This window comes from Saccopteryx bilineata, chromosome 9 (assembly GCF_036850765.1).
Source record: "Saccopteryx bilineata isolate mSacBil1 chromosome 9, mSacBil1_pri_phased_curated, whole genome shotgun sequence".
NCBI lineage: Eukaryota > Metazoa > Chordata > Mammalia > Chiroptera > Emballonuridae > Saccopteryx > Saccopteryx bilineata.
The window spans coordinates 10,483,115-10,510,109 of NC_089498.1; the positions used below are offsets into that span (position 1 = coordinate 10,483,115).

Here is a 26,995-nt window from a genome sequence, read left to right on the forward strand (position 1 = left end):
GGGGCGGTACAATCCAATCATGCCTCAGAGAAGTGACTTTGTATTAGAGACTTCCCTATTTTGTATATTGGATTAAAGATTTGGATTTCTACACTATAAAATAGGGGCAGAACGGGAGCTTGCACGCTCTTGGTTCCTGAGATTATGATTAGAGGAGAGAGCAGAGAGGAGAGCAGAAAGAGGCCATGTGGCCAGGAGAAGCAGCCAAGATGGCGGAGTATTGAGTGAGAGGCCAGTTTGTGCAGTTTGACGCTGGAGAAGGAAGGAGATGGGGAACAGTGGTGAATAAGTCTGGTGAGCTAGAAACTTTTGATTCTAGGAAACTCGGATAGGTCAGTAGCTTTGTGAGCACTGAATGTGAGTGGGTTTTGGAGCCCAGTGTGTGTTTTTCCTTGCCCGCCGGGTGCAAGCTAGAATTAAAGATGACAGCCCATCAGTTCTTGGCTCCGTTGTTTCTTTACCGACTGTCCGAATCCAATGTGAACCTGCATGGGCCAGGCAGCTGTGATGGTGGCCCTGGCCGTGCCTCCTGGCTTTACAACCTCAAAACTCTCATCTGAAGCCCTTGCTTCACGGCTGCAGCAGCAGCTCAGGGCCTGGCCAACAGCAGTGCCTGTGGGTGAGCAAAGGCAGGACTGCTTACGGGATGGGGATGGACGCACACAGTGACGGGCGCCACAGGCCCCTTCCCACCTGGGCCCTCCCTCTGACCTTCTCTGTCCCTGAAGACCAGGCGCTCCAGACGGAGTCTGCAAATCTGTGAATTTGCGGAAGGTCAGAGCAGCCCAGGCTTTTCCTGGGGACATGACCTTCAAGGAACAAAGACACCCGCCAGCCTGAGGACGGGAGGCAGAGCTTATCAGAGGGAGCCTGGCCCGGGCCAGGAGGCCCTGGGCAAAGTTCCAAGGCCTGAGCAGTCCCTGGTCCTGGCCGAGGCCGACTCTGGAGGCGGGTTTGGGGAGGAGGTGATGCTGAGAGGTCAGGAGGAAGGGCTGGAGATGAAAGAAAGCCCTCCACAAGGCCGCTGCGGAGGCCTAGGCTCTTTATAAAGCTGCCCCTGCACAGATGGGAAGGTGAGACACAGCGGCTTCGACCCTCAAGGAAGCAGGCCGGGGGGCTGGCCACCCTCTGCCTGCTGGGCAGGAGCTTTCCTGCTCCCCTGGCCAGACCCGGGGCCAGCACCCGCCCGGCCATTGTCCCGGCTTCCCAGTCAGCAAAGAGCGGGTTGGAGCTCGAGCCCCCGGCCTCAGTGACTAGAGCTGGAGGCCCCAGCGGTTCCCAGCCCCACTGCCTGTCCCCCACCGGGCCCACCTGGCCAGCCCCGACAGGCCACTTTCATCACTAACAGCTGGCTTCAGGCAGCCCCTGGCTATCGCATGGGTCGGCACAAGGGAAGGCTCAGCTCTACCTGCCCGTCTCTCAGAGCTGCTGGATGGGAAAGGTCCTGGGAACAGGTGTCAGAGCGGGGTGGGGACAGCCCTGGTATTCAGATGGTAGAGCTAGGCCGGGGTGGGAGGCTGCCGGGGTGGGGACAGCCCTGGTATTCAGATGGTAGAGCTAGGCCGGGGTGGGAGGCTGCCGGGGTGGGGACAGCCCTGGTATTCAGATGGTAGAGCTAGGCCGGGGTGGGAGGCTGCCGGGGTGGGGACAGCCCTGGTATTCAGATGGTAGAGCTAGGCCGGGGTGGGAGGCTGCCGGGGTGGGGGCAGCCCTGGTATTCAGATGGCAGAGCTAGGCCGAGGTGGGAGGCTGCCAGGGTGGGAACAGCCCCGATATTCAGATGGTAGAGCTAGGCCGGGGTGGGAGGCTGCTGGGGTGGGGGCAGCCCTGATATTCAGATGGTAGAGCTAGGCCGGGGTGGGAGGCTGCTGGGGATGGACCGCTGTGCGGCAGGGCAAGCAGAAGTGGGCGAGAGCAGGCCGTGCTCTGTGGCAGGGCCTGGTTTGCCGCTGGCGCTGAGCAAGTTTTCGTGCTTCCCAGCCCGGGTTCCAGCTCCTGACCACCCATGAGCTGCTGGTCCCCACAGCTCAGCTCTCTGCAGGGGCTGCAGTTAAACCCACAGGAGGTCAAGAGGCTGCAGGGCCATTTCCGAGTTGGGACTGTCAGCATCTTCAACAGCTTCCCCACCAGGGCCTCCACACACAATTCCATTTAATTCTCACAATGGCCAAGCAGGGGAAGGGCTAACCTCCCCATGTTACAGATGAGGCAACTGAGTCCCAACAAGGGAGGTCCTACAGTGCCCAAAGTCACACACCAGAACATGCAAAACTCATGATTCAAACACAGCCTCTGTCACAGTCTCAAGCATGCCACCACGGTGTGCACACCCCTCTCCCTCTCCACGTCCCATCACGCCTGTGGAAGAATGACCAGAACACGCAGGGCTTTGGTCTGTGATGGTCAATGTCTTTATTTCTAAAGCATACTTTGGACTCACTATATATTAACATCAAAAGGGGCTATCTAAAATGGAGTTGTCGTTTTCAAAAACCCAAATGCTCACATTTTTATATAAGATCCAAAATGACATGAAATTAAACTATACAATGTTATGAATAGTATAACAACTGCTTTTAGAAAGCAAAATGAAAAGACCGAGTTGGGACTGTTGTCAGCCTGGGTTCAATGTCTTTGAGGCGTTGTGACTGAGAGCCAGCCTGAGGGGAAGGCCCAGCCCTTCCCTGGCACAGGAGGAGAACCCAGGCAGATGGAGGAGGTGGATATGCGCTTTGCAGACTTGTTCAGGGGAGAGTGGGACAAAGTGGGGCTCCCTGCTCCTCGGGGTCTGTGGTGCACGGACTAAAGTTTTTTAAGACCTATGACCAGGGAAGGGGGAGGAAGAGGGCAGGGGCAGAGCTAGGATTCAAATAATCATTTTGATAATAAAGGTCCTCTGGGTTTCCCAAGGGCCCCAGACGTCCAGAGACATCAGTGGACTCCATCTACCTACTGATTCCCTTAACAACCCTCTCCCCCTGCCTGTTCCCTGTGCCCTGACACCCTTGGCCAGAAGGGCCCTGTGGGCAAGCAGAGACAGGGAGGGTGCTAGGAGGACCCAAGGGAGAACTCTCTGACCTTGGAAGTAGCTGGCTGCTGTCCAAGGTGTCTGGGCAATGGCAAGAGTCCAGGCCAGCAGTGAGCCTGATGGGGGAAGGCTCCCAAGGGCTGGGAGGGCTCTGTGCCATGAGTAGCCATTCACAGTCCTTTTCCCTGCCTCACCCTGGGTGCACAGCCTGGGCTTAGCCCTCAAGCACAGCGGGAAGCTGATTGAGGCCACACCCTTGACACTTCAATTTGCACAATTCAAGGGGGAGGACACTTGTTAACAACCACTGGGAAGATCAGGGGCTTGGCCCTGCCCCTCCCTGCACCAGGTCTAATGACCCCCTTCCACCCCAGCGTTCTGTCTGGATGGGCACATTCTCCGCCAGAGAGTGGAACCATGCAGCACAGGTGGGAGGGGCGCTTCCAAAATCTCGGGATTAGACCTCCGTGCAAAGGCTGCCTCTCCTCCTTTCCCCATGGACAGCGCTACCGGGCACTGCTCCCACAGCTGCTGTTCTCCTGGGAGAACTTCTCTACCGCCTGCCTCTGGCTAGGCCTCCGGCTCTCCAGGCAGGCCCTGCCCACAGATATGCAGCCCTCTTATCAGAAACCTGGAGGGTGTGTAGATCCTGGCTGGAGCAGGGTGTGCCCCTCTCCCTTAAACAGCAACTTGCAGGGGGATGCCCTGCGCACCGCCCACCTGGAGTCCAGCCCTTCTCCCAGCCCATTCTCTTTCCTAACCATCGGGTTTCTAATTAGGCTAAAAGGTTCGGGAAGGTTGGGCTGGCAGCAACCCCCCCTTGGGGGGGAGAGAGGCCACTTGGCTTCTAGTCTGCTTTCAGGCCCAAGACCAGGGAGGCTGATAGCACTCAGGAAACAGATCCTGTAAAAGGAAAGAGGTTTGTGGATTCAGGACCAGCCAGAAACCTGGCTCCCTCACCGGCAGGCAGGTCCCAGGGGTGCCAGGCCCCTCTACCTGCCCAGTGCTCTTCTGTCTGCATGCCCACGGCCTCTGAGCACGGAGCTGGGCCTGGCCTGGCGGGGGCACAGGAGGGGCTCAGGGCAGGCAGGCGGCTACCTGGTAGGCCCCCTCAGCAGCGGCGGCAGCGGCACTATGCTGTGCACTGTGCTCCTGCAGAAGGGCCACGTCCAGAAAGCGCTCGCCACACCACACACACTTGAACTGCTGCTCGCGGGCGTGCACACCCTGGTGCTTGTTGAGATGCTCACGCTGCTTGAAGGCTTTATCGCAACTGGGGCACTTATAGGGCTTCTCGCCGGTGTGCACGCGCCGGTGCCGCTGCAGGTCCGATGCGTACTTGAAGCGCTTCTCGCAGTCTGGACACTTGAGCGGCTTCTCACGCGCGGGGTCGCAGCGGTGCTGCACGAACTCGGAGGAGGAGAAGAAGCGGCGCTCACACAGGGTACAGCGCAGGGGCTTCTCGGACGGGGAGCAATGGGCCAGCTGGTGTTTCTGCAGGGCCGACGCCCGCTTGTAGGCCTTGTTGCACACCGGGCACTTGAAGGGCCGCTCAGTGGCACTGGGCAGGCACTTGTGCCGCAGCAGCTCGGCCGACTGGTCGAAGCCCTTCTGGCACACGGGGCACTTGAAGAGGGTCTCGAGGGTGTGCACGTGCTGGTGGTAGAGCAGGTGGCTGGGCTGGCCGAAGCCCTTCTCGCACAGGCCGCACTTGAAGGGCTCCTCGGTTTTGTGCGTGCGCCGGTGCCGCATCAGCGCGTATTGCTGCTTGAAGCCCATGGGACAAAGGTCGCACTTGAAGGGCCGCTCGGCGCTGTGTGTGCGCTCGTGCTGCCGCAGGTCCGACGGCCGCTTGAAGGCCTTCTGGCACTCGCCACAGCGGAACGGCCGCTCGCCGCTAGGCGTGCACGGGTGCTGCAGCAGCTCCGAGGACTCTTTGAAGTGCAGCTCGCACACGTTGCAGCGGAACAGGTGGTGCTCGCCCGAGTGCGCGTACATGTGGCGTACCAGGTGCGAGCGGTGCTTGAAGGTCTTCTCGCAGACTGCGCACTTGTAGGGCCGCTCGGAGCTGTGCGTGCGCTTGTGGTGCACGAGGTGCGACGACTGGCTGAAGCTCTTGTCGCACAGCGTGCACTTGTACGGCTTCTCGCCTGTGTGGATCCGCTCATGCCGGGACAGCTCCGAGAGGTGCTTGAAGGGCTTCTGGCAGATGGGGCAACTGTAGGGCTTGTCAACCTGTTCGGCAGTGGTGACAGCAGGCGCTGAGGGCGCTGGGGGCAGCGAGGGGGCAGCAGTGGCCGCTGGCTCGGCCGCCTCGGCCGGCTTGTAGGTCTTCTCACAGATGGAGCATTTCACGAGGCCTGTGGCGCCCGTGTGCGCGCTGTGGTGCTGGGCCAGCGAGGTGAGCAGTGAGAAGCCCATCTTGCAGACGCCGCAAACAAAAGGCTTCTGCTCGGCCTGCACACACTGGTGCTCCAGCAGGTCAGTGGCCTGGTGGAAGATCTTGAGACACTGTGTGCACTGGAATGAGCGGTCGTGGCCCGCCAGGCACTGGTGCTCGTGCGGGCTGGACAGGTGTGCCAGGTCATGCCCGCACACACCACACTTGGGGCCCGGCTCACCTGCTGCCTGCAGGGGCTCGTGCTGTGGGGGCTGCAGGCCCGGGTCGGGCTGCAGGAGGATGCCATAGACAGCACAGCCCAGGGGGTTCTCAGCCGTGCCCGGGGGCAGCGCGTGCTCGGCCAGGGCTGGTGGTGGTTCTGCGTGGTGCTGAGGCTGCGGCGGCTGAGGCTGCTGCGGCTGCGCCTGTGGCTGCGTCTGTGGCGGCTGCTGCCAGCTTTCCGACATGCTTGGGAAGATGAAACAGGGTTTGGAGAGTAATGGCTTCAGTTTCCCCGATTAAGATGACCCAACCCAGAGAGAGAAGCTGCCCAGGGTCAGGGATGGACAAGGACCTTAGAAAAGGCACAGCAGAGGGACTGGTCAGACGGCCCAAGTCATTAACCAAGACAGACTACAAGGCTCAGCCTACAGGACGGGGGGCTCTTCGAGGCAGGGTGCCACAGTGCCAGGGAGGCTCTGCCTTCCCCGATGACGGGTTCTGTGGAGAAGAGAGAAAGCGTGAGATTGAGGCCGGGACGTGCGGCTGGGCCCTCTCCCTGTTCTGCCTGCACTGGCCACATTGACATCAACCACACCAGGGAAAGGAGAGAGGCTCAGGCCTGGGAGACCTTCTCCCTTCACACGCTACCAACAAAGTCTGCCACCACTCAGCTGCTCCAGCAAAGGGGATGGTGGCTGTCTCCACCCCACCTGGGCCAGGGCATCCCAGCATCCCAGCATGGCCAGCCCTCTTTAATCAGCTGCCTCACAGGTAAGACTCTGGGCTGATCTGTCCACAATGCAAGGAAGTCACAAATTCCGCTCATGCTTCAAGAAAAGACTGACCAGTTCGGGCCACAGTGTATGAAACAATAATTTTGGCAGCATAACTTTTTTCTGCAAGTAAATATTTAAAACAACTACATGGAACAAAGGACCATCTCAAAATCCTTCTCTTGTGAGGGGCTGGCCCACATCCCTCTTAACTATCCCCCAGGCCCTGCACCACGACTATATGCCTGCTCTCTCCACACACAGGTTGGATGGCCTTGCAGGGGCCTGAACCAATGCATGATGGCGGTTAAACAATAGGTTCACAGACCCAACCAACTTCAATGTCTACAGCAAAACTTCCAAACTCTAGTACTCTCCAAGAATACAAAGAAAAACCCCCCCCACAAACCGCTAAATCCTCTGATCTGACTCTGTCAAGGCCTGCAGGAAGTATAAGCAATTGTAACCTCGCCTCTGCAGCATGGGAAGTAACATGCTAACAACCACAGAGCATTTCTGCTCCTCTCCTTTCTGGAAACAATCCGGTTCCCTTCCTCCAAGGCTACAACTTTCTGGGTAATCAGTGGAAGGTAAAGCCCACCCAACCCAAGCAAATCTCTTAACTCACCACTTTGTGGCAGCATAAGGTAATGACAGCGAAAGGGAGGAACTTTTAGAATCAGATGTAATCCACTTACAGGTTCCCAGCTCCTCTGCCTCTAACACTGAAAAGTTTCTAAGTTTTCTTCTGAGGAAAAGAGGAGAAAGAAGGGGATGCCTTCACGGGCCAGCCTGGCCTCTAACTGTTTGCCAAAAAAACGTAAGAGTCAGGCTTACAAGCTGTCATCCTCATCTTCTGGGAAGGAAAGAAGGAGCGGTGGCTTTGGGTGAGGGCAGCAGGTTGCAGGAACAAGCAGGTGCCAAAGCTCCCAGAAAAGAGGGAAGCCAGGCTACTCCAAGGGCGGCGTAGGTTAGGCTGCACCAGCACAACTGTTTTTTCCTGCATAAATGGCTGCCAAACAGAAGGTCCCTGGCCCGGGGCGCCCAGCTCCACTGCCCACCCCCAGGAAGATGCAGCCATGAGGCCTCTCTGAGCACCCTGCAAAGCGAGACTAGGATACGGGAAGCAGGCAGAGGCCCACACCTGCGCCCCACCCCGTTCTTCCTCCTCCCTGGGAAACGGAATGAAAAGCCCATCACCTCGCCGGCACTGCCCGCCCGCCCAGCTCGGCTGCCTCCTGTCAGCCCTCGCCGGGTATGGCCAGGCCGCTGCAGCCCGAGCTGGCCCCGCAGGCGAGTGGGCTCGAGCAAGGCCCCGGGGCCGCAGGCCGGGCCCAAGAAGCAGCTGCGCCTCGATGCCGGCCTGGGCCGCCCAGGAGCTCAGAGGCCGCCAGACCAGGCCGGAGGGTGGGGGCGGCCCGTTGGGGAAGAGGTGCGGCAGACGCGGGAGTGGCCCCGGGATCGGCCCCAGGCGCCCCGCCGCTCACCTGCTCCGGGCCGCCCGCGGCGTCAGGCGCGAGGCGAGTGAAGACCCGCTGCTCTCTCGGCCGCCCCTTTATTCCGGCTCGATCGGCCGCGGCGCGGCCTACGCGCGCTGCCAATCCCCGGCCTCGCGTAGCAGCGGCGGCGGCCGGCCCGGGGGCGCGGGATGGGCTAGCGGCAGCCGGAACCGAGGAAGCGACGGGCGCAGCCGGGATAGCGGTTCGGGGCGGAGGAGCGCCGGGAGGGCGGGCGGACCGACCGATGGCCTTGCAGAGACGGGAGGACAGGCGGGAGCGCGGGGGGGGGGGGGGGGGGGGGGGCGGGGAGGCGGGGCGGGAGGAGGAGCTGTAGCCGGGGCGGCGGCGGCTGCGGGAGGAGCGGACCGCGCGGAGCGAGGCCGCCCCCTGTCGGGGACCGGAGGCCCCGCCGCGCCGGGTCGGACCGCCAGGCGCGCGGGGCGGCTGTCCAGTTCCCCAGCCAGCACGCCTCGGATGACTCCGGGAAGGCATTCAGCCTCCGACCACCCTTGCTCAGCCTAAGGGGAGGGGACTCGCGGGACCAGGCGTCCAGCCCGACCCCTGCACCTGAGAGGAGGGGCCTCCTAGACCCTCTGGTCTTCGGAAACTGACCTGTGTCTGCTCAGCTTGCTCTTAGGGGAGGGACCTGGAGCTCGGACTTCGGGCCAGCTTGAGAAGGGGGCTCCGGGACCACTGGTCCTGCCAGGGCCCCGAGGGCAGGGATCTTCGCTGTGCCTAGTGCATTGCCCGCTGACTTAGGGACCGTCGTAACTAGGGGGTCGGGTCCCGGGTGGCTGCAGACAGAGCCCCAGAGTGACCTGTGAAATGGGCATACAGAGGCTGCGGATACCTGGGAGCTCCGGGTTGCCCTCAACTAGCAGCAAGTGACAGGCACTGTGGGTGGTCCCGGTGGGTAGAGTCTCTGCTGTGTCCTACCCGGCCCCGCCTCCAGACCCCGCCCCGGGGCCGTGCTAACCTAGGTCCCGCCCCCAGGAAGGCACTTCCGGCGCAGCGGAATTCCGGGTGCTGAGGGCGGCTGCTAGTGGGCCTGCGCTGTTGTTGTAGAAGAGGACTTATGAGTGCGGCTCCCCTGGTGGGCTACAGCAGCAGCGGCTCTGAGGATGAGGATGAGGCCGAGGCCGGCGCTCAGGCCGGGCCGGGGGCTGGATGCCGCCCTCGGTGAGGAGCGACGTCTTTCTGGGCAGGGTGCGGGTTCACGCGAAACCCTGCTGAGAGCGGAGTGCAGGGGTGGAGATAGGGAGAGTGCGGGGAGGCTCGGCAGGGAAGGAGAGAGGGCACGGGGGGGGGGGGGTAAGGAGGTTCCAGGGGACACCCGTGCACAAAGCCCCAGAGCGCTCCCCTCCCCCGGCTAGATCAAGGTTAGGAGGCAAGAAACCTGGGTTCGGGTCAGCCTCGGCCACTGGCTGACGCTATCGCCGGTAGCGATGGACCACGCTAGGTCTGTTTCCTCATTTAACACAGTTGCAGTAGTAGAAGCGAAAGCGTTGGAGAGTTTTTTCATTCACTCAAAAATACTCCTTGAGCACCCACTCTACACCTGGCTGGGACTGGGGACTCAGCAATGAACAAAACCCTCCAAGTCTCTTACTTCGGAGCCTCGGCTGTTAAGGGCCAGGCCTGGTGATTGACTGCCCAGCGGTATCTCAGCTGATCTCACAATAGCGCTATCAGGTAGAAGTATGCTTTACAGATAATAAAACAGGTCCACAGAGGGCACATGACTGGCCCAAGACCACTGAGCTAGGAGCTGCTGCTCCATGTCTGCCCCTTTAAGGATGGTGACCTCTGAACCATACATTGCTACCTGTTCAGTTCTTGGCCACGAGGACCATGCTCGCTGCTATCCTCTGCCTCTCAGAGACACAATACTGGGGAAGCTTTGTAGTTGTCTAGAGGTTGCTTGCAGCACCTGGTGGGAAATTGATACAGAGTCACACTGTACAAGGGCTTACAACTTTTGTTGGATATATAAAGGTAAAGAATATTCGGTGGATGAATGTCCTCATTTTCTTTTTTTTCTCTTGCAGTGGCCAGAGCTGCCTTCCCAGCCGGAGGTTGCCAGTACCAGACAGTGTGCTAAGCATGTTCCCAGGCACCGAAGAGGGGCCTGAAGATGACAGTGCAAAACATGGGGGGCGGGTGCGTACCTTTCCCCATGAACGGGGCAACTGGGCCACCCATGTCTATGTACCATGTGAGTAACGTGAAAGGCAAGTGGCAGAGACTGGTAGGTGCCTCTTGATGAGAGAAAGCTGACTCCAACCGGCAGCAAGAAGCCAGAAGCCTCTGAGATAGGGGGTGGGAAAGATCGACTCAGCACAGAGAGAACAAGGTTCAAGAATTAGGGATTTTTTTCTATCAATTTACTGTCAGTTTTCAAATCATTGCCTGGAATACTTTTTTATTAACCCTAAGTATAACATTCTCTCTGCCCCTGACAAGGGAGGGTTAGGGCAGAGTATCAAGGCCATCCCAGGGTGCAGCTGCCTCTGGCACTGGAAAATAAATGGTGCCTGACTCATGGTGGCACAGTAGATAAAGCATTGACCTGGAATGCTGAGGTCGCCGGTTCGAAACCCCAGGCTTGCCCGGTCAAGGCACATACAAGAGGCAACTACTACGAGCTGATGCTTCCCGCTCCTTTCCCCGCCTCCCTCTGTGTCCTTTCTCTAAAGTCAATAAAAATAAATTTTTTTTAAAAAGTGGAAAAAGCCTTTGCCTCCTGGGCTTTGTTACTCAGTCATGCCACCCTGGCCCCCTCTTCTCTGTCCCCCTCCAGATGAAGCCAGAGAGGAGTTCCTGGACCTGCTGGATGACTTGCTGCCCCTCGCCCAGACATACGTCCCCCGGCTGGTAAGGATGGAGGCCTTCCACCTCAGCCTGTCCCAGAGCGTGGTTCTGCGGCATCACTGGATCCTTCCTTTTGTGCAGGCTCTGAAAGACCGCATGGCCTCCCGCCACAGGTGAGTGCCGGTGCCCCCTCTGCCCCTCCTCTCCCTCCCCTGACGCCCCTCTCCCTGTCCCGAGCCACTGCGGGCATGCAGGTGTGGGTTGTAAACGCCCCCCCCCCCCACAAGCACTGAAAGGTTAGGACACCGAACATCTCCTGGAGCTGCCTGCTCTGCACCTCACTCATCCTGTGTGACCTAGGCCCGCTGCAGAAGCTCTGGAAGCTTCGAGTCCTCTAGATGCAGGTCATGGAATGGAGTGGCTGCCACAGAGGGGACTCAGGAGAGTGAAATGACATCCTGACCTCAGCATGGCACTTGGCAAAGGATCTGAACTCGACCCCACTTCTGGTTTTGTCTGCCAACCTAGGGCATCTTTTTTTCCTTAACTATTCAATAGATCTTCTTCCTACCAGAAATGCCTTTCCTCCTGGACTTGGCCAGATCAAAGCCCTGCCCCCTCACTGCTCTCCCAGTGGGCATCGCCCCCAGAACCCCTCATTCCCAGGGATCGTCCATCCCATGGCCGTTCACATCCTAGAGCGACTTCTCTCCGAATACCCTACACCTTTTTTCCAGGTGCTCTGCTCTCTGTAGGCATCAATTGGACGTACATTAAATGACTGAACAGGCCATAGAGAGCCCAGAAAGCACCCTCTGGATCCTCTGATGTTAGTTGTAGAAGAGGCCTAAGAAGCCACCCAGGCGGTGGTTTTATCTGCAGAACCCAGTCTTCAAGGGCGGTGTTACACAAAAGCCCAGATGTGTAGATATGTGTGAAACAGAGAACAGGTGTCTAGTCAGAGGGTCACCCCACAGTTCATGGGGCCGGAGGCCCAGGATGTCCACCGAGCTACTCTGCCCACCTGGAGAGCTGCCGTTTAGTTTCGTCCCCTCCTCTGAGGGCCAGAGGGGGGAAGGCTTTGCTCCTGGTCAGTCAGCCAGGGAATCAGAACTAAAACTCATCTCTCTGCCTAATCCAGTCCCTGTGACTTTTTTGGGTTTTGGGGGGCCTTTTTTTTTGTATTTTTCTGAAGTTAGAAGTGGGGAGGCAGTCAGAGATTCCCGCATGCACCCGACTGGGATCCACCTGGCATGCCCACCAGGGGGCAATGCTCTGCCCATCTGGAGCATTGCTCCATTGCAGCCAGAGCCATTCTAGCACCTGAGGCGGAGGCCATGGAGCCATCCTCAGTGCCCGAGCCAACTTTGCTCCAGTGGAGCCTTGGCTGTGGGAGGGGAAGAGAGAGACAGAGAGGAAAGAGAGGGGGAGGGGTAGATAAGCAGATGGGCACTTCTGTGTGCCCTGACCGGGAACCAAACCTAGGACTTCCACACGCCGGGCCGATGCTCTACCACTGAGCCAACTGGCCAGGACCCCTTTCGGGGTTTTTTTATTGTCACTACCAAATTTATTGATCCATATGTATATTAGTCAAGACTCCCTCGATCTCAAGTGCCAGAAACCCACCCCAATGTGGCCTAATGGCTGGGGTAACTAAAGGTTCAGAGGTAGCCCTGGCTGCGTGCATGAGTGGGCAGCATGGTCAGATGGTGCCAGGTGGCACCTGACTCTCACCATCTCTCAGCTGTGCCCCTAGCTGTGTTGGCTTCATCTTCACAATGGAAAAGGAGGCCACCAGTAGCTCCTGGCTGCCCATCTACCAACCTGGAAGGACAGCTCTCTTTTTGAATAGCTTCCACACATGTCACATGGGAATGGCTTTGATTGGTCTGACTTGACTGACAGGCTCTCCAGAATTCCAGAAAGCCCAGAACCAAGTCAGAAAACTCACCTTTAAAATGCTGCTCCTCTAAAACATTTTCATACCAAAATTAGAGTTCTCTAGAGAAACAGAACCACAGGCTGTAGATATAGAGACAGAAACACGAGGAGATTTTATAGGCATCGGCCCACACGGTTCCGAAGGTCAGGCGGTCCCACAATCTGCCGTCCACAAGCTGGAGAACCAAGGGGGTGCGATGCAGGAGAGGACGGGTGTCTCAGCCCTCCGTGCGGGAGAGGACGGGCGTCTCGGCCCTCCGTGCAGGGGAGGACGGATGTCTCGGCCCTCCGTGCAGGAGAGGACGGGTGTCTCGGCCCTCCGTGCAGGGGAGGACGGGCGTCTCGGCCCTCCGTGCGGGGGAGGACGGGCGTCTCGGCCCTCCGTGCAGGGGAGGACGGGCGTCTCGGCCCTCCGTGCGGGGGAGGACGGGCGTCTCGGCCCTCCGTGCGGGGGAGGACGGGTGTCTCGGCCCTCCGCCTGTTCGCTCTGTCTCAGCCCTCCGTGCAGGGGAGGACGGGCGTCTCGGCCCTCCGTGCGGGGGAGGACGGGCGTCTCGGCCCTCCGTGCAGGGGAGGACGGGCGTGCGTGCAGGGGAGGACGGGCGTCTCGGCCCTCCACCTGTTCGCTCTGTCTCAGCCCTCCGTGCAGGGGAGGACGGGCGTCTCGGCCCTCCGTGCGGGAGAGGACGGGCGTCTCGGCCCCCCGTGCGGGAGAGGACGGGCGTCTCGGCCCTCCGTGCGGGGGAGGACGGGCGTCTCGGCCCTCCGTGCGGGGGAGGACGGGCGTCTCGGCCCTCCGTGCAGGGGAGGACGGGTGTCTCGGCCCTCCGCCTGTTCGCTCTGTCTCAGCCCTCCGTGCAGGGGAGGACGGGCGTCTCGGCCCTCCGTGCGGGGGAGGACGGGCGTCTCGGCCCTCCGTGCGGGGGAGGACGGGCGTCTCGGCCCCGCGTGCGGGGGAGGACGGGCGTCTCGGCCCTCCGCCTGTTCGCTCTGTCTCAGCCCTCCGTGCGGGGGAGGACGTGCGTCTCGGCCCTCCGTGCGGGGGAGGACGGGTGTCTTGGCCCTCCGCCTGTTCGCTCTGTCTCAGCCCTCCGTGCAGGGGAGGACGGGTGTCTCAGCCCCGCGTGCGGGGGAGGACGGGTGTCTCAGCCCCGCGTGCGGGGGAGGACGGGCGTCTCAGCCCCCCGTGCAGGGGAGGACGGGCGTCTCAGCCCCGCGTGCGGGGGAGGACGGGCGTGTCAGCTCCCCGTGCGGGGGAGGACGGGCGTCTCAGCCCCGCGTGCGGGGGAGGACGGGCGTCTCAGCCCCGCGTGCGGGGGAGGACGGGCGTCTCAGCCCTCCGTGCGGGGGAGGACGGGTGTCTCAGCCCTCCCTCCGCCTGTTCGCTCTGTCTCAGCCCTCCGTGCTGGAGGGGCAATCTGCTTGGCTCAGTCGAGTAATCCACATGCTATCCTCTTCCACGAACACCCTTGGACATAACGAGAGAGAATGTTTTACCAGCTGTCTGGGCATCCCCAGCCAGGACAAGTTGACACACAAAGTTAACCATCATAGTTGAGTGCACACCAAACATTCAGTATCCACTCCGGAGTGTCTGTCAGGCACCTTGCACAACACTTCCTAGACTCTATGTGTAACCAAGCTCCTGCTGGTTCTTTTATCCATGACACTCACCCCAGAAGCGATGCTTTGGGAGGCTGAAGGCTGATGGGGAAGTCAAAAGTTGACTGATTTGACACGGATGCTAGGGTGTTGTGTTCCCTCAGATGGGATGCGACCTTGGCCTGGAGGCTATAAAGTGATCATTTCCTGTCATGGGATTTGCCAAGTTGGTCCACAAAGGGCAGCAAGCCAGTCCAGCCGGTGTCAAACCCTTGCCTGGCAGAAGCTGATGGTCCCTGTGTAATGGATTGACAGCAAGGACTTTGGAATCAGGCAGACAGGTTCAAACTGCGGCTCACCCAATTCAACCTCACCAAGTTTCAGTTTTCTTGTCTGGAAAATGGGCCTAATTATAATGCCTGGCACACAGGGAATGTTCTTGTCATTGCTTAGACTAGATCAGAATTGTCTTTTTTAAAACTGCAAGGAACAAATTGGCCCTTAAGTGATCTATTATCACCTACTCGATGAGTAAGACTTTCTCAGTTCCCATCAGTAAATTGAGATAGTCTCCAATTATTTAATGAAGTGAATAGCTATTAATAAAGTAAAATTATTGCTAGCGTCTGGATGAAACTATGTGCTACTTGAACTGGTGATTATTTAACGTCTCATTCAACTCGACTATTGTAGAGTTCATTTTACTTCTATGCAATAAGTTGACATTACTAAGTGTGACATAAGCTAACTATATTTTCCAAGTGGTGTTTTTTTTTCTTCTTTTTCAAGTTGAGAGGAAGGGAGACAGAGAGACAGACTCCCACATGTGGCCTAACAAGGATCCACCTGGCAACCCCTATCTGGGGCCAGTGCTCTGCCCATCTGGGGCCATACTGCAACCGAGCAATTTTTAGCACCTGAGGTGGAAGCGGAGGCTCCACAAAGCCATCCTCAGCACCTGGGGCCAATGCGCTTGAACCAATCCAGCCATGGCTACGGGAGGGGAAGAGAGAGAGAGAAGAAGGGGATGGGTGGAGAAGCAGATGTTCGTCTCCTGTGTGCCCTGACCAGGAATCGAACCTAGGACATCCATATACCAGGACAATGAGCCAACCGGCCAGGGCCAGTATTTTTTAATATAAACTATTTTTTCTGATTTTTTTTTTTCTTATACATCTTCTTGAAATGTGGTCTTTTCTTCTAAATTTCAGATTCTGCTTTACTGCCGACCGGGTAAAGATTTATACCAATCAAGAGAAAACCAGGTGGGTCTCCCCCTTGGCCCTGTCATTTCCAGAAAATTCTTTGAAGATTGAGGGGATGCTTTGCTCCTGGCCTTGTCTGTCGCCATTTTTCATTTTGGGTTTTAACCAAATCTACGAGTCCACAGACAGTTGTTCCCAAACCTGAATCTTTCATTGAAAGAAAAAAACCAGGGAACATGGAGGGAGGGGCAGAGATAGAGGAAACACCTTGGTGTCGTGGGAAAAGCCTGCCTGAAAGAAACCATGGGTTCCTGCCCAGCTCTGGTCCCAGCCTAACATTTAGCTCATATCTTGGCCCCTGTGACCTCCTGTTCCCGTGCCATCACATGCCTGTCCTAGATACATTCATCCTGGGGCCCTTGTGAGGCTCAAATGAGCCAGACAAGTTTCTGATGAACAGAGGAAGAAATCAGTATCACGGCTTCCAAGCGAGCCTCCCTGTGGTCCCTTCCCCGGGCTGCCTCCTCAGCGCCTCTGCAAGGGGGCCTCCTCCATGCACTCACTCGCTCAGGGCTGCCCACCCTCACTGAGCACCTCCTGAGTCAGCAGGGAGGTCGCACAGCCCCTGCCCTTGGGGGCTCCCCTTCTGCAGGGGAGGCAGATAACACACAAGATCGTTCATAACTATTACGTGACAGGATAGATAGTCTGGAGCACACGGCCCGGGAGGGCCCAGGAAGTGGCCAGGCAGGTGGCATTTGCTGGGGACCTAAGGAAGAGCTGCTGCAAGACTCTTTCAGCAGAGGACAGAGCGAGCGAAGTGACACTGAGGCAGGAGAGCTTGGCATGTCTGAGGAGGCCATGACGTGGGACCCGGGGTGGCTGGGAGGGGATGGGGGATGAGGTGGATGGGGTTAGCTCACATGGGGCCTTCAAGGTCAAGGGAAGGGGTTTGGAAGCCACTGGAAGGACGGGAACAGAGGAGAGACACGCTCTGCTTCGTGCTGTAATGTCAGTCTGACTAGATCGTGTCCGTGTCTCGGGCCACAGAGTGGAGAGGCGGTGTAGGGAGCAGGGCAGACGCAGGGACAACAGGGCGGAGGCTGGCGTCGCTGTCCAGGTGAGGGGCCAGTGGCAGCCTGGATGAGGGTGATGGCAGCGGAAGAGCCAAGAAGTGGCCACGTTCCCAAAATACTGGAGATAGAATCCGCCGGAATTACCAGTGGGTGGGATCTGTGCGAAGTAAGGCAGAGACTCAAAGTAGATTCCTGGGTTCAGGGTGGGAACAGCTGGGTAAACAATAGTCCCGTTTTCTGTGGTGGGAGACCCTGGTGGGAAGAGAAGCAGAAGTTCTGCTTTGTGCCTGTTGGGTTTTGCTGCCTGTTACCCCCCCCCCCAGGCGGAGGTGTTGCATACACAAGTGTATGTATTGCACAGAGAGGGCCCAGCTGCAGACAGAACTTGGGGAGCCGCGCACCTGGGAGAGTTCAGGCAGGGCTGGGTGCGACCTGACGGCTGGGAGGGCACAAATGGAGCAGACAAGAGGGCTGAGGTCGGAGCTCTGCCGGCCGGCCAGCCGAGGAGAGGGGGGAAAGGAGAGGGCCGCAGAGGGGACAGCAGGGAGGCCAGAAGAGGGATCAGACCAGGACTGGGGGGCGGGAGCCAGGAGAGGATTTCAGGGAGGGAGGCATCAGCTGTGTCAGATACCCCCCCCTCCAGCAGCCAAGACAGGACAGAAGCGTGCACCGGGTTCCATAGCGCGGGGCTCGCGGGCAGCGTGAATGACCACGGTTTCCGGCCAAGTGGGCTGAAGATGTGGGATGAGGAGTTAGAGACAGTGAAGGTAGGCAACGCATCTAAAAGAAGTTTACTAGTGACCTGCCCAGGGGCCGTGTGAGAAAGTGCACACGGTCCAGTCTGCTCGGCTCTGTGTCACCCTCCCTCCCTCCCTGCTCCATCGCAGACGGCTGACATTCTCAGAGGCTCCATCTCACTCCCCTGGGTCCCCTCTTCTGTCTCCCGCAGGACCTTTGTTGGGCTTGAGGTCACCTCCGGGCATGCCCAGTTCCTGGACCTGGTTTCCGAGGTCGACAGAGTCATGGAGGAGTTTGACCTCACCACTTTCTACCAGGTAACAACAGGGCCCTCTCTTCTGCAGTGGCCCGCCTATAACTTGTGCACAACCAGCAAACTAAACAGCCCTCCAGAACTTCCCCAAGTGTAGTGTCCCAAATGCCGGCCTTCAGGGGACATATGCCGCCTCTGGGGGCTCGGCGATCTGAGATGTGGTCAGATGCAGCCCACCCAAAGGCCAGCATTCCTTACACTTTCTTAGAATTCTTTTTTAGCCTGACCAGGTGGTGGCGCAGTGGATGGAGCGTCAGACTGGGATGCAGAGGACCCAGGTTCGAGACCCCGAGGTCGCCAGCTTGAGCGCGGGCTCATCTGGTTTGAGCAAAGCTCACCAGCTTGGACCCAAGGTCGCTGGCTCGAGCAAGGGGTTACTCCGTCTGCTGAAGGCCCGTGGTCAAGGCAAATATGAGAAAGCAATCAATGAACAACTGAGGTGTCGCAAGGCGCATCAAAAAACTAATGATTGATGCTTCTCATCTCTCTGTTCCTGTCTGTCTGTCCCTGTCTATCCCTCTCCCTTGACTTTCTCTCTGTCTCTGTAAAAAAAAGAAAAGAAAAAAGAAGCTTTTTTATGTATCTTAAATACGCACAAGATTTATACTGTCCAATCCATATTGTTTTCGTGGTTATCTTTACTTTTAAGAAGCTGTTTCCCCCAGTATTTCTTAGTAAAATTGATGCCCCAAAGGGTGTAGCTTCGTGCACCTTCCCGCGCCCGCCCCATGCCCTCCAGGGTGACCGTACTCCAGGCTTCCAGGCTGACTATCAAGGCTTTAAAAGGCCATTGGTTTTCCTTGATACATTGTTTTTAAACCATGCTGAGATATATAAGTATGAATTTGAATGGAGACAGTTATTCATACTTTTAGATATTTTGGGTTTTTGTTCATCTTAAAAAGTGTATCACCTGTTGAAATGTTTTAGATCAGACGACAGACTCAGACAGAGCCTGGGTTGTCGTCACCGTCCCAGGGCTAATGACTCGCTACAGTATGTGAAGGACAGCCTCTGAGGACAGGACTGTCTCAGCGGGGCTGCCGTAACCAAGTACTGTGGACCGAGGGGCTTAAACACGACATGTTCTCACAATTCTGGAACCTTGAAGTCCAAGAGCAAGGTGTCGGCACAGTCAGTTTTGAGTGAGGACTCTCTTGCTTGTAGACAGGTGTCTTCTCACTGTGCCCTCCCAGGTGGAGAGAGAGGAAGCAGGCTCCCTGCTGTTTCTTCTTACACAGGCACAAGTCCCATCATGAGGGCCCCACCCTCGTGACCGTGACCGACCTCATCTAAACCTAACCATCTCCCAAAGGCCCCACCTCCACGTGCCACCACCGGGGGTTACGGCTTCAGCGTATGAATCTGGAGGGGGGGGGCACAGTTCATTCCAGAGCAGAGACCAATCCAAGGGTATCTCATCTATCTGTAGCGGTGCTTGGGATCAATACTGATCAACACTGAGGGTCTCACCTCCCGTGGAGCAGGCTAGGGAGCCAGCAGGGGTGCCATGACAACTCGGTCACACATCTGCTGTGAGTCTGGGCCTGCCCCGGCACCTGGTGACCACCTCCCCCCTGCTGCCCCTCCGCAGGACCCTTCGTTCCACATCAGCCTGGCCTGGTGTGTGGGTGATGCTGGTCCCCAGCTGGAAGGGCGGTGCCTGAGGGAGCTGCAGGTGAGTCCCCAGCGCAGGCGCCAGACTGGTGGGGTGTTGGGAAGTGGGTGAGGAGCCGACTGGCCCCGGGGGTCGGGTGTGCACACCTGAGTCCCTGGGGAACCCCTGACAGGGCAGGGGAGCCCGGCACCTGCCCTTGCTCCTGAAAGTGCCGCCCTGGGCTGGCAGCGGCCCCTGAGAGCTTATTCGCTCTACAGACGCGGAGGCCCAGCCCAGACCTAAGAAACCAGAACTGCGCTTTAACAAGATCCCCAAGGATTTGTGCACACGCTAGAATGTGAACAGCGCTGCCCTAGAGCGCTGATCCGAGAGGAGGCTGCGGGCCTTCCCTGGAGGCCTTGCCCCGTGCCAGCGGTCAAAGGCCGGGGCGCCCACAGGGGCCGGGCGGGTGCTAGAAATGAATGGAACATGCCAGATGTAAGGAACGTCCGCCCTTATAGTCTTCCCACTTTCTCGCCAGCCCGCAGAGATGCCGATGCTCCTCCTCGGGTCAGGGAGACGGGTGGGTGTTGCCGTGCGGGAAAGCGGGTCTAGTGTTGCTGCCACTCCTGGTTTTTCCAGAGAAGCCAGACATCCAGATTTTTATGAATAATCTCCCTGTTTTCTAATGTTGGCAACCAATTTGTATTTTAAAAAAACAAAAACAAACCACTTTGCAAGCCAAACAAAACATGCACGCTAGGTACAGCCAGCCCGTGGGCCACCATCACACAGCGCCTGTGCTCCTGGCCCGATCCTGCTGGACGCGGCAGAGGGCCCTGGTTTGGGGCTCCCGCACACCCAGTCCCGGTCCTCTCTTTACTGGATTCTGTAACCCAGGGCTCTGAGCATGCATGTCCTCTGCAAAGGTGGGGTGACAGGCTCGACCTCACGAGACTGCAGAGCTGATGAGGTAACTAAGTGCAGGGCCTGCAGCCTCTGTGGCCCCGGGTCTCCCTTCAGCAGGGCCCAACCTCTGAAGGATTTCAGTAGGCGGGGCTTGTTTGCAGCACCGTCCGGTCCCTGCGTCCCTGGGAGTGACTTCTCTCTCCCGGCTCCTGGTTTAAGGACATCGTGGACCAGTTTGAAGACTCCGAGATGCTGCTGCGTGTGCACGCCGAGCAGGTCCGCTGCAAGTCTGGGAACAAGTTCTTCTCGATGCCTCTGAAGTGATGCCGGAGGCCCTCCTTGTCCCAGGAGTCGCTGCAGGCCGGGCAGAGGTGGAAGAGTCACTGGGAGGCCTGGTGGTCGCTGGGGTTGCTGGGGGCTGGTTCTCTCCTGGCCCTTTTGGGTTGCAGGTCCGGTGCTGCTGTGTTGTGGTCATTCCCAAAAATCACCAGTAGAGGGCAGACTGGACTCCCTAGTTCTAGACCTGTGGTTCTTACTGCCCGCCCCATGGGGTCACCCAGTGAGCCCATCAGACTCAGCCAGAATCCCCACTGTGGTCCCTCCAACACATGGCCCCTCCCCACACTCCCCTCTCGACCCATCCAGCTGTTTGCATTGCGATGCGTTGGCCTCAGACCAGCATTTGTGAAACCATTGTACCCTGGCTCATCCCTGCTCAAGCCAGGACAGGAGGTGCTTTAAGCGGCCTGTCACCCTCCCTCTCTGAAGCTTGTCACTTTTACTTATTTCCAGTCTGACCCCTTCCTGTGCCCGCGGAGGCTGATTCAAGGCCAAGGTACAGGGTGCTAATTCGAGGTTCAGCATCAGTTTTCTCCATCTCTTCCTCCCACTCAGCCCAGCCAGGTGCCTGGGGAGACGGGAGCAGATGTTCCGTTCTGGCCTCGCCGGTGGCGTTTAGCCAGGCCTCCAACGCTCTGTGACCTCTGGTCTCCCATCAACTTTCCCAAAGAGGCAGAGAGGTGCCTCCCCCTCCCCCCCAGCCTGGGGCTCGCTTTCTGAGGCCTCCAGCTGCCTGCTGTGACCTGCAGGCCTCCTGAGGGGACATGGGTGCGGGGCGGAGACCCGGGGTTGCACAGGATTTTTATTCTTCAAGCCCTCACGAGAGCAAAGGACCAGTCCTTCCAGCTGCTGTCCAGATTTCTGGTGGTGGATGAAGAGAGATTTTTATGCTATACTTTTAAATTATGTTCAGCAAATAAAAATTCCAGTTTTTATTTTGGGTTTTGTTTTGGACTGCTATCCGACCAGGTAAAAAGATGGTTCTTCTCTACCCCACCTTCGACAATGTGCTTCAGTCTGGGGGGGACCCTGGGTGTCTCTGTTATGACTTCTAACGTGGCCATGAGAGACATTCCTGTTGGGGGGCGGTCACCCAGCCTGCCAGGCTGCTCACCAGCGAGGTCGCACATACCACATCGAGCCCAGGGTTTGGCACGTGACAGGTCGCCACCCTACCCCTCAGCAGTGTGAGCAGACATTTAGACCTGCTACTAGGACAACTTCAGAGCCCTTTCTAGGACCTTCTCACCTGCTCCTCCCAATCACCCCCCTGAAAGGTAAGCTGGGGAGAAATGATTATTCCGTGTGAATAGAACAGGTCCAGTGACTAGCCTGAGCCCGGGGGAGAAGTCAGGTAAGGCCCCACCTCTGCCCTAACCTCAGTCCTGCCCTGGTGAGGCCGAAAGGAAAGGTGGGGAATGGGGCCAGTCACCCTGGCCCCTGCACCTCTGCTTTCTGGGGCCAGCTCCCAATCGCTGCACTCATCGTCCCGGGAAGTCACATTCTGTGCCTTGTTCCCAACCCCACCGCACTGATCTGCTGATTCAACTCCAATTGCTCAGCTGGTTCTGGCTTTTGAGGTCACGCTGGAGATGGAGAAGCAGCAGCCAAGCATGCTTCCTGGCACGCAAGGGACACGGCAGTCCGGCTGTGCAGGCAGTGCTTACACGGACACCTGCTCTGTGCCAGGCCCTGAATGGGGCAGCTGGGTGAACCAGGCTCATCCGGGCCTCTCGGTGCGGGTTCTGTGGGCACAGACCACCCGACCTTCCTCAGCAGAGACATCAGCCTCCATCTTGGATGCGCGCTTTTCCCAGGAGTGGGCTGGGTGTGATGTAGCACCATCATCAACAAACCAGGACTGACCCATGGTGCCCCAGCGGAGGGGGGGATGTGGAGTGGATAGAATTACAGAGCGGCAACTTTGAGAAACGGGCCAAGATCAATAACCGGCTCCTCAATGGAGAATGGAAGGTGGTGATGGAGGAAGGAAGCAGGAGGTTCACCGGGGGGAGGGGCGCGGGCCGGGCCGGGCCGGGCGGCGGGGCCTTGGCGGGCGCCCAGACGCTGAGTGTGCCGCTGACGGTGCAGAAGCAGCCGGGGCTCTTCCTTAAGAGGCGATGTGCTCCGATGAGCCCCGGGGACAGGCAGGACCGGAGCAGAGAGCAGAGCAGCTGGCCCCCCAGGCCGGCTGGCGCAGAGTGAAGACACGCTCTTGATGGGGATGTTATCACACCAGGGAGGGTGCAAAATCAACACATCTGGCCTCTCCGTGTCCTCAGATGTTCCCGGCAGGGCAGGGAGACGCTCATCCTCGGCCTGTTTGGCCCACATCCACCTGGCGCCCTCTGCTCTCCTCACGGCTCCCCAGACCACCCGAGCTTTGTTTCCAAGGAAGAGGGAAATTACCTCGGCTTGTTTGTTTACTCCTGTCTTGGTACCGGGAGCCTGAGCGGCCTGTGGGGGGCAGCCGGGGTGGGGGTTGGGGGCCCTGGGCCTGGTTCCAATCCACAGTGCCTTTCCTTGACTAAACCAGGGGCCTCAGCCCACTACCTGAGCCAGAACCTTCCTTTTACACATGAGGAAAACCCATAGGAGAAGTAACTTGCTCAAGATTGCGCAGTAAATTAGCGCCGGGCAGGACCCCGCGGCGGCTTCTAATTCAGGGCTTCTAATGCAGTCGTTTGGAGGACCCCTCCCGCCACATCAGGGTCTCAGCAGGAAAGTGTGCTATGAAAAGATTCCAAGGGGAAAAGGGTGAGGTAGGGGAGGGTCTAGCTGAAATGAGGTCGGTAACATGTGGGTCACGTTCAAAGCTGGCTGGCTGAAGGGCTGGGATTTGTATATCTCAGTCCCTCTGGTCCCTCTGGGCCTTGGGTACTGGCCAGACCCGGCAGAAACACAGATCCCGGTGATGGGTGAAGGTACAAACCCACCTTGGCCCCCGAGCGACCTGTAGGAGCCGGACCAATCACTGGGGCCTGCAGGGTCTGGCCACAGGGACGCCATCTCCTTAGGACGCATAGGATTTACCCCAGGAGAGGAAGCTCCTACCACAAGGAAAACAGCGACCAAAGTAGCCTTCCCCTAAGCCTCTACGCACATGGCTCACGGTTCCTGGGCACCTCTCCTCACCAGGTAGCACCCTAAACGCAAACTTTTACAGAAACTGGCTGATTGGCAATAAACAGTGTGAAAGGTAGCAAGGTGCTCAGTTACACCGAGACAACCCCGCTGTCCTTTTTTTTTTTTTTTTTTTTTTTTTTTTACAGAGACCAAGTGAGAGTCAGAGAGAGGGATAGACAGGGACAGACAGACAGGAACACAGAGAGATGAGAAGCATCAATCATCAGTTTTTTGTTGTGACACCTTAGTTTTCATTGATTGCTTTCTCATATGTGCCTTCACTGTGGGGCTATAGCAGACTGAGTGACCCCTTGCTCGAGCCACCTTGGGTCCAGGCTGGTGAGTGGGTCCAAGCTGGTGAGCTTTGCTCAAACCAAATGAGCCCACGCTCAAGCTGGCGACCTCGGGGTCTCAAACCTGAGTCCTCCGCATCCCACTCTGACGCTCTATCCACTGCGCCCCCGCCTGGTCAGGCCCACTGTCCTTTTCTGATGTCTACTATACATTTCCCAAAAGGAAATTTCAAAGCACAACATTTAGAAATCCATTTCCCAAAGGAGGGACCCCCGGAGAGAAAGTTTGCCAGTAGAAATGGAGGAAATTACGCCAACCTTCTCTCCCAACCCCGACTTCCTTTCCCTGAGGAGCCCTTGTCAGACACCAGGGAATGTCCCCCCGTGGCTGGTGCTGACCAAGGTTCTTTGTTTGACCAAACTTTCGTCAGGCTCCCCTGAACCCTCCCCGCAACAGGGCCCATCCATGAACTTCCTTCTAGAACAGTGGTTCTCAACCTTTCTAATGCCGTGACCCCGCAATACAGTTCCTCATGTTGTGGTGACCCCAAACCAAAAAATAGTTTTGGTGGCTACTTCATAACTGTAATTTTGCTACAATTATGATTCGGAATGTAAATACCTGATATGCATTATGTATTTTCCGATGGCTTTAGGCGACCCTGCCGGGGTCGCGACCCACAGGTTGAGAACCGCTGTTAGAATCCAGTTTCACTTAGAATCCTGCTAAATCAAGCTAGTGAGAATTCCCCACCCTTGATGATCTTATCAAACTCCCTACCCCCACACACACTGCCTCCCACGGGATACCTGATCACCTGGCCTGCCTTCAGCCCAGCCCTCTCCAGACGCGAGGGCTCCTCTGAGTGCCTTTCCATTCCCCAAAGCTCCCCATTTGCCCCTCAGCTATAAATCCCTGCTTGTTCTGGTTGCATTTGGAATTGAACCCCATTCTATACCAGAATCTCTCCCCATTGCAATCGTTTTATGAGTAAAATCCATCGTTACCACTTAAACTTCTGTCCAGCTCTGGTTGTCCCTAACAATGTTTCAGTGCTGTGACTCGGATCTGGACCCTAACCACCATCGGACCCTCAGATGAGACAACCGGTGAAACCCAGACCTGTGTCTCGGTCAGCTTACCCTCTTTACGATTCCCTAGTATCATTCACAATCAGAAGGACTTGTGGGACTCCGCCCAATAATCCAAAATTTGTTAGACAAACACTTCTGGTCCTCACTTCTAGTCCTCACAATAAACCCCTTTTGGCTGTCAAAAAAACAAAACAAAAAACAAAAAAACACCAAATAGGCAGGGATATGGGTTAGTCCAAAATCTGAGATCTAGCAAAAAAATCATCAAATCCAGATTTGCCTTGGTACCTAATCCTGACACTATCCAGTCTGCTGTTCCTTCCAACACCCAACATTTCAGTCCTTGATTTGTGTTCCGCCTGGTATAAGACTCCCCTTCCGAGGAAATCCCAACACTCCTTTGCCTTCCCCTGGGATAACTGACAATATGCCTGCGCTGGTATGCCCCGAGGGTGTACGGAGGCTCCTCCTACTTACTTCTTGCCCACCCTAAGTGCCAACTGGAGGGACTTAAAATTCCCAGGAGGCTTCGCTTTAATCCAGTATATGAATGACCTCTTTCTACAGTATGTTCTGACAGTTAAAACAACTCCTGTGGACACCGAATACCTTCATAAGCCACTACTAAGAAAGGGCCCTCGGGTGGCCAGAGACAAAATTCAACTGTTCTCTCTACGTGTCTGATATCTGGGTCATGATACTTCAGCTGCAGGTAAGCCTGTCTCCGCAGACAAAGCCTCTACAATTCGACATTTTCCTCTCCCCGGCAGTACGACAAAAGGTTTTGAGGTCTTGTGGAGTTGGACGGGAATACCTAATTTCTCTAGGATTGCCTTCGTCCTCAAGGCCATGACTCAGGAAGCACCCCCAGGCGCAGGAGTCTGGGACGCCCTATCCAACCACGCTTGCAAGGACATTAGGGGCTCTCTGTTTTCACCTCCTACCCCTGGACCTCCCAATTGCTCCCTGTCTTTTTTCTTGTTTGCGCATGAACGCGAGGGTCATGCCCTCGGGATGTTATCCCAGCAGCCTAATGGACACCAAAGGCTTCTGGGATATGACCGTCTGGCCTTCGACCCCAGTAGCCATGGCGGCAACCACCAGGCTTGGTGGAGCTACCTCTGATTTAGTGTCAGGTCATCCGTTTGACACACGCGTTACTCAGGCCACCCAGACCCCGTCGCTTTAATGAACGTGTGCGGCACTTTCCTGCGTCTCGCCTTACCTCCTGTGAAACCTTACTCCTCTCTCCTTCTCCCATCACCGGACATCACTGTCATATCCTTAACCCTGCCTTCCTTTACCCACTGATGGGACGCCCCACGATTGTGTCATTAACACCAGATTGTTATCCGGTCCCAGGCTAGCTTTATCAGAACCCCACCACCACACACACACACCAAGTTGACCTCACTCTTCAAGGCTCCTACCTACTGAAGAAGGACAGGGCCCTCCTGGCTGGACAAGCCATTACAGACCAACACAAGCTCCTAGAATTCGGAGCCCTGCCAAAGGTCAAACCAGCCCGTGTAACCAAGCTCGCTGCTCTCTCTCTCGGGCTTGCGTAAGCGCAGAGGAAAGGTTAACATTTCCACTGAAACCCGCTGTGCCTTTGAGGCAGCACATGATTTGGGGATATCATAGATCATAGAAACACAGAGGATGCCTGACAGCGGCTGGTACCCCAGTCAAAAATGGGTCCCAAACAGCAGAACTTCTAAAGGCATTGTTGTTACCCTGGCAGGTTACTGCAGTTAAAACTGAGGGACAGGCCCTGGCCGGTTGGCTCAGCGGTAGAGCGTCGGCCTGGCGTGCGGGGGACCCGGGTTCGATTCCCGGCCAGGGCACATAGGAGAAGCGCCCATTTGCTTCTCCTCACCCCCCCCTTCCTCTCTGTCTCTCTCTTCCCCTCCCGCAGCCGAGGCCCCATTGGAGCAAAGATGGCCCGGCCACTGGGGATGGCTCCTTGGCCTCTGCCCCAGGCGCTAGAGTGGCTCTGGTCACGGCAGAGCGACACCCGGAGGGGCAGATCATCGCCCCCTGGT

At 57.4% G+C, this 26,995-nt stretch overlaps 2 protein-coding genes across 7 annotated transcripts; one reads left to right on the forward strand and one right to left on the reverse strand.

The window, feature by feature from the left end:
* Window positions 1-2,388: 2,388 nt before the first annotated feature.
* Window positions 2,389-8,849, reverse strand: ZNF319 (zinc finger protein 319). Of its 6 annotated transcripts, XM_066243734.1 has the most exons (3): window positions 7,891-8,501; window positions 5,983-6,128; window positions 2,389-5,876 (listed from the first exon to the last, which is right to left on the reverse strand). In XM_066243734.1, the coding sequence occupies exon 3, from the start codon at window positions 5,873-5,875 to the stop codon at window positions 4,106-4,108; it is 1,770 nt and encodes a 589-aa protein (XP_066099831.1). In that variant the 5' UTR covers window position 5,876; window positions 5,983-6,128; window positions 7,891-8,501; the 3' UTR covers window positions 2,389-4,105. The 6 variants fall into 6 exon arrangements, with proteins under 6 accessions (XP_066099831.1, XP_066099828.1, XP_066099830.1 ...); XM_066243731.1 differs by lacking the exon at window positions 7,891-8,501 and adding an exon at window positions 8,753-8,849 and having other exon boundaries at window positions 2,389-6,128; XM_066243733.1 differs by lacking the exon at window positions 7,891-8,501 and adding an exon at window positions 8,515-8,734 and having other exon boundaries at window positions 2,389-6,128.
* Window positions 8,850-8,894: 45 nt separating this feature from the next.
* On the forward strand, window positions 8,895-21,371 carry USB1 (U6 snRNA biogenesis phosphodiesterase 1). Its single transcript, XM_066243736.1, has 7 exons — window positions 8,895-9,081; window positions 9,951-10,117; window positions 10,703-10,886; window positions 15,471-15,524; window positions 17,490-17,595; window positions 19,186-19,269; window positions 20,317-21,371. Exons 1-7 carry the CDS (start codon window positions 8,978-8,980, stop codon window positions 20,419-20,421), a joined length of 804 nt encoding a protein of 267 aa, XP_066099833.1. The 5' UTR covers window positions 8,895-8,977; the 3' UTR covers window positions 20,422-21,371.
* The last annotated feature ends 5,624 nt before the right edge of the window (window positions 21,372-26,995 follow it).

What these genes read in the sequence shown, in the direction of transcription:
- ZNF319 (XM_066243731.1), bottom strand. Translation starts at nt 5,875, where the DNA reads ATGTCGGAAAGCTGGCAGCAGCCGCCACAGACGCAGCCACAGGCGCAG.
- USB1 (XM_066243736.1), top strand. Translation starts at nt 8,978, where the DNA reads ATGAGTGCGGCTCCCCTGGTGGGCTACAGCAGCAGCGGCTCTGAGGAT. An exon ending in CACCCATGTCTATGTACCAT is followed by an intron (nt 10,118 to 10,702) that starts GTGAGTAACGTG and finishes GTCCCCCTCCAG; the next exon opens with ATGAAGCCAGAGAGGAGTTC. An exon ending in GGTGCCTGAGGGAGCTGCAG is followed by an intron (nt 19,270 to 20,316) that starts GTGAGTCCCCAG and finishes TCCTGGTTTAAG; the next exon opens with GACATCGTGGACCAGTTTGA.